The 6,009-nt window shown below is 39.1% G+C and overlaps 1 protein-coding gene across 7 annotated transcripts in view; it reads right to left on the reverse strand.

The window, feature by feature from the left end:
• Nucleotides 1-487: 487 nt before the first annotated feature.
• The window catches only part of LOC143035893 (uncharacterized), a 436,538-nt gene continuing 431,016 nt past the window's right edge, over nt 488-6,009 (reverse strand). For all 7 annotated transcript variants that reach the window (XM_076203068.1, XM_076203067.1, XM_076203066.1 and 4 more), the window contains 3 exons: nt 4,502-4,621; nt 3,087-3,260; nt 488-2,854 (listed from right to left, as the gene is read on the reverse strand). In XM_076203068.1, coding sequence (XP_076059183.1) covers nt 2,448-2,854; nt 3,087-3,260; nt 4,502-4,621 — 701 coding nt within the window. In that variant the 3' untranslated portion in view covers nt 488-2,447. The remainder of the gene's footprint in view (nt 2,855-3,086; nt 3,261-4,501; nt 4,622-6,009) is intronic.

Consider the following 6,009-nt stretch of genomic DNA (forward strand, 5'->3'; position numbering starts at 1 on the left):
ATTTACTTTATCTTTTCTTTCCAACCAAGACAAAATCCTTTAAGTTGTTGAATTTGTTCTTTAAAAAAAAAAAAAAAAAATCTTCTCTTTTATCTTCCTTTAATTATTCTTTTGTTTTTGACCTATTAATTTGTTTGCTTATTGATTTATTAGTTTTATATAGCTGTTCATTTATCTATTGATGTGTTTACGCTTGTTTGTTTGTCGAATGTGTTCTTATGAAAAATAGAAAATAAATTTTTCCCTTTTATCGTCCTTTAATTATTCTTTTGTTTTTGATCCGTTCATTTGTTTGCTTATTAATTCATTAGTTTTATATAGCTGTTCATTTATCTTTTTATTTGTTCATTTATTCTATCAAGTGATGAATATATTGGATTGATGAATTTAATACCAACGTACGTTGGTAATACTTTAGTTTTTCGCATCTCAAGACCAAATTAGGAAGGTAATGCAGATTAGGACAAAAAATAAATACAGATTGATATATCCAGAGCTTAATTTTATTTTTGTCGACATAATTACATTCAAGTTTTATCTTTTGCATAATATGAGTTTATTCATAAAATTCACAACTTACAACCAATTGTCAAATCACATCACATCAAATAAAGTAACAAATCTGGCTTTATGGAATAATACAGTAATTTTGTATTTCTTTTTCTTCTTACATACAAACCTCTTGTAATCAGTGTATGACAAATCCAATTACAGAATTACAACCATTCCTGTAATGCTTCTGGATTGATTACATTTTGTTTTTAATCCTCCTAGTCGTCTAATAACGACGTCTTTTGTAACTCATACTGTTTTGTCACCCAGTGTCGAATTCTGACCCATAAAACTATTCAACTACTTCTTTGGATTTCGTTTATCCTCGGCGAAAGCTAAAACTGACCTTTCAATGAAGGTTAGACTGTGAAAGATGTCGGAAAAGCAACGTTCCTGAGCAAATACACGATATTCTTCTTGGGCCGCTCTCTCTCGCGTGAATCACATCTGCATACGCAGGCTGATCAATCCTGGTTGAAGTTATGTAAATGTATATGTATCTGTGTGCACACGATAATCCACGCACACATGTTTGCATACGCGTGAACACACACACACGAACACGTACACACGTGCACACACACACACATACACACACACACACACACACACACATACACAGGAAGACACACACACGCTATGTATATATGTAAACATATATATGTATGTACATATATATATATATATATATATATATATATGTATATATGTATGTGTATATATGACGTAGTGCAAAGAATCAGCCATATATATATATATGCACATATATATCCACACACACATATATATACATATGTAGATGCACATATATATGTACATACACAGACACGCACACAATCATACGATTATATACGTATACATACACAACTGATATCTGCTGACTCGAGTTCTATTGACTGGAATCTCGTAACCCCACATTAACCGGCATCGATCTCCGGTTGTCAGGTTTTCCTGCGTCGATAGAGATCGTTGCCAGCAGCAGTGAGGCATCGGATCTTCAGTCACCGAAAATCAATTCAGCACTTATCATTATCATCGTTATCATCGTGGAGATAATAGAGATTGATCTCTATTATGGAAAATACAACAAACACTCTTCTCTCTCTACGTCCATTATACATTACATAGCTATGTATATATATATATGTATGTGCAGACAAAAACACTAGGAAAATAACAGAAAGAAGACAGAGCGCTTTCGTCTATTCAGAGATTTTCAAGGTCTTGAAAATGCCTAAATAGACGAAAGCGCTCGGTCTCCTTTCTGTTATTTTCCTAGCGTTTTTTTTTTCTGCATAATTAGAATCACACGTTCAAGTGATTTCTTCTGCATATATGTATGCATGCATACATATATTCATTCTTCATATGGTTAATGCTACAACACAAAACCATCTATATTGAAACGGGGCCTTAGATTTTTACTAACATCTCTAGATTTTGGTTTTAGTACAACACCACAAATACGAATACCTCATCTTGTGTAACAATGACGATATGACAAATGGAAGCACTATTTTCATATTACAGTATGTACGCGGTTTTATATATTTACATAACCTGGTTTATATGTACATAAACGGAATATTAGTTTGACTGTCATACTAAGTAGTATACTCGTAACATATATCTCAGCTTTTATTAGGTTGATTTCAAAATGAAATTTGCGTTCGATAACAAAAGAAAAAATATATATATGTTGTTAATAGGATGGCACTGATTTATGAGGATTTGTATATACATAATGGGTTTCGAATACACATATATATGTATATATGTATATATATTTATATATTTGTTCCACTAGAAAGTCAATGGATCTTTGATGCCACTACAAGGAAAATATCCAGGCAAAACGAGTTTTTTTGATAATGATAAATCTACAGCCGCATCCATCACAGCGTAACCGAAATTTCGAGAAGAGTGATGACTGCAGAGACCCAGAGGAAACCTCGATGGCTTCTGGCGGGAGACGAAGCTCCTGAGACGCCGAAGATCCCGAGGCCTCTTCCTTTCTTCTCGGTGCGCTCGATACTGTTCGAGCCTTTCTTCTTCGTGGTGACTTCGTTACCGTAGGGACCTCCCCCAAACCCTCCCACGCCTCCCATGGGACCGCTTGCCGCCCCAGGGTACTGCTGCGTGGGTATAACGCTGCCCGTAATGTCGAGGTCCCCATCCTGTTTCTCTGTGAAGGAGGTCATGTCACCCTTGCCCGAAGTCTCTGCCCCTCCTTGAGGTATGTAGTTGTTGATCCTCGAGTCGTCTTCACCCTTGTTGACCGTCTGCTTTTGCTGGACGATTTCTGTGAAACAAAAAAAATAAATATATAAATAAAAATAAGAAGATAAATAAAATGTCAACAAAATAGCATCACATGGAAATGTGGTGACCAACGCCTATTCTCCTCCTATTATCCTCATTTCTGTCTCTATGTTATTCTTTATCTCTTGTCCTTTGGAAAAGGAAAGGGAAGGGAAAAAAGGAAAGGAAGGGGAGAAATGGAAAGGAAGGGAAAAAACAAGGAAAATGTTCACCATAGACTTTGACGGTAGCGTCTGCATTCCCTAATGAATTGCTACAGACGCATCGATACTTGATGGCATCAGCCCGACTGAAGTTCTTGATGGTTAGCATCATGATGGTGAGATAGTAGCCCTCGTACTTCTCCTGGATGAAGTACTTGGGGCTGCTGATGATAAACTGCTCATCTGGGGAAGAAAGGAAATAGTAGAGATTAAGCACAGTTGAAAAGAAAGTAGTATATTAAATATCTCATTACCTCAGTGTACATACATACATACTTACATACATACATGCATGCATACAATACATACATACATACATACATATACCAAAGGCTTTTTCCCCCTTCCAAGGGAGGTAGCCAAAAAGCAAAGGCATAGAAACCACTCCCACCCATTCCATCCCCTAGATAGTCCACTCCCCTCTACCCTCTTCTCTTCCTCTTATCTTAGCACCTCCTGGATGACAGGTCAATCCTGCATCTTGTCTACTGCCTTGGGTCAGAAGCAGTGCCGCAAGACACAGTGCATCCACAGCAAAGCCGCTTCATTAAATCGGTGACCCCCCTCTCCGTCCCCTCATGCAGATTTTTTTTTTTTCTTTTTTTGTCTGTGCTAAGTAGCCGTTTTTCCTCCAAGAAAAATATTTTCCAATTATCAATCTAATATATGATTCTTCTCGACTCGAGAGATTCAATATACGTGTTTTTGGATTTCTTAATCTTCACACTATCCATAAATGTGGCTAAGTTCAAATCCAAACTATTAAGCCTCTATGCCCTACCTGAATAGTGTAATTTTTTCAAATATCTGGCGCAATAACAAATACGTTTTTGTTAAAACATCTCAGGCCCTCTTATACGTAGAGTGGGAGAATCAAAGCAGGCACCCAGAGAAGAGAGAGAGAGAGAGAGAGAGAGAGAGGGGGGGGGCGAGAGAAACTCTTTTAGATTCCTCTTATCTCAGCATCTTGCTCTACGAATGCCTACGATTGTGCCGGAGTTCGGTGATCTAAGAATGTAACCCCCCCTTACTGCCATCACGCGTTGACTCTTTTAGGGGGACTCGAACCAACATCATCTTAGCTGCTCGCCTTCAGAGGTCAACAACCTAGCCTGTTTGGCCACCACCCTCCCGCCAGCGAGTTGGACCGAGGGTATGGTTCATGAAATTCCACGCTACAAAGTCCTCCTAGTTTTGTGATAAGGGGAGTTCGCGAGGCTAAACGAAATTATCATCATCATAAGCGCTTACCTGGCCCCACTTTCCAAGTACTGATCCACCTACCCTGTTCGGCTACCACCCTCCCGCCAGCGAGTTGGACCGAGGGCATGCTTCATGAAATTCCACGCTACAAAGTCCTCCTAGTCTCGTGATATGGGGAGTTCGCGAGGCTAAGCGAAATTATCATCATCATAAGCGCTTACCTGGCCCCACTTTCCAAGTACTGACGCACCTCGGCGAAGACTCGACACGACACTCGATGTTCACTTCTTTTCCAAGAGGCGAACCGATCATGTTGAGTGCAGCATCCATCTTGGGCGGAACTGCAGATGAACAGAAAAGGATGATCGGATAACAGTACGCTTTATCTCCTCCGAAAGGAGTCCGTTCAAATTAACTTGATGTACAAACTCCGCCTCATGTTCCCGCCTCCTGCTGCGTCTGATTGGCGGACTGCGAGATGAAGTGAGTTGGGATTGGCTCGCAGCATGCCAATCACATGAGAGGGGACCGTTCAAGTCATATCGGATGGAATCTTAAAGGCGAAGAAGCAGAAGAACAAAGAAAAGAATAATTGTCAATCGTTATTGATGTTCATATGCATGTAAAACAGCGAAGTGTATAGCATAATTTTTTAATAAGATTTTTTTTTTTTTATAGCCAGCGCTGCTGTTCTTAAGGAGACTTTATTAAACTAAAAAGATGAAGTCACAGATACGGGAAAAGAGGGATTTAAGGTAACAGAACAAATGGACAGTAGAAGTTAGAGTTGATTGAAATTGGTTTCTGGGTAGGAATTAGTCTCCAGTCATAAAAGCATCCTGCGTGACTCTGTTCCGTAGAGATATGACTGAAATCCATAAAATAATTAATACATAGAGATGGGCGCGTTCCTAGATGCGTTCCTCGGTGCGTTCCGCTTTAGTTTGGTCACGGTTAGCGCTCCCAAACTATCAAAGCTTAAGAGACAGGTTCATACCGAAATGAGAGTCCGGTAGGTCGCATACTATACCAAGGAAAAAATTCGTAGGCCATCTCCTAAAAGTAGGCTGCATATCATACTGGCACATATATTGCTTTAATAGTTTGGGACCGCTAACCGCGGCCAAACTAAAGCGGAAAGCACCGAGGAACGCATTTAGGAACGCATCGAGGAACGCATTTAGGAACGCACCAAGGAACGCACCCAACTCTGTAAATACATAAATATTATATAGTGAGTACAACAATAGGGGTGTGAAAAACTATGACATCAAAATATCTTGAAGCAAAAGATGAAAATGTCCAAAGTCGCCGTTCCAAAAATGAATCGGTAAAAAAATTAATAGAAAGAAAAATGTGACAAGAAAACATGCTGACTTTTTCTCGGATCAGGAACCTTTAGGTGAAGGTAATGCGAAATCTTAAGGGGCATTTAGACGGTGAAACGGTTTGACAAACCCGGTTTGTCAGACAAGTGTTTGAAGTGATGTTTGACCGTGTGAATAGGGTATTTGGTTGTCAAACACGTTCGACAAACGTGTTTGACGACCAAATACCCCATTCACACGGTCAAACATCACTTCAAACACTTGTCTGACAAACCGGGTTTGTCAAAGTGTTTGACCGTGTATATGGCCCTTTAGAGAGGAGTGATGGATCAGGAAAAATGAATGTAATTTGAATATATCTAAGTCCCTCCTTAATAACGAAAGTTTAACGTTACTATATA

Source organism: Oratosquilla oratoria, chromosome 19, assembly GCF_046742065.1.
Source record: "Oratosquilla oratoria isolate Oo_2021 chromosome 19, ASM4674206v1, whole genome shotgun sequence".
In the NCBI taxonomy this organism is placed as follows: Eukaryota; Metazoa; Arthropoda; class Malacostraca; order Stomatopoda; family Squillidae; genus Oratosquilla; species Oratosquilla oratoria.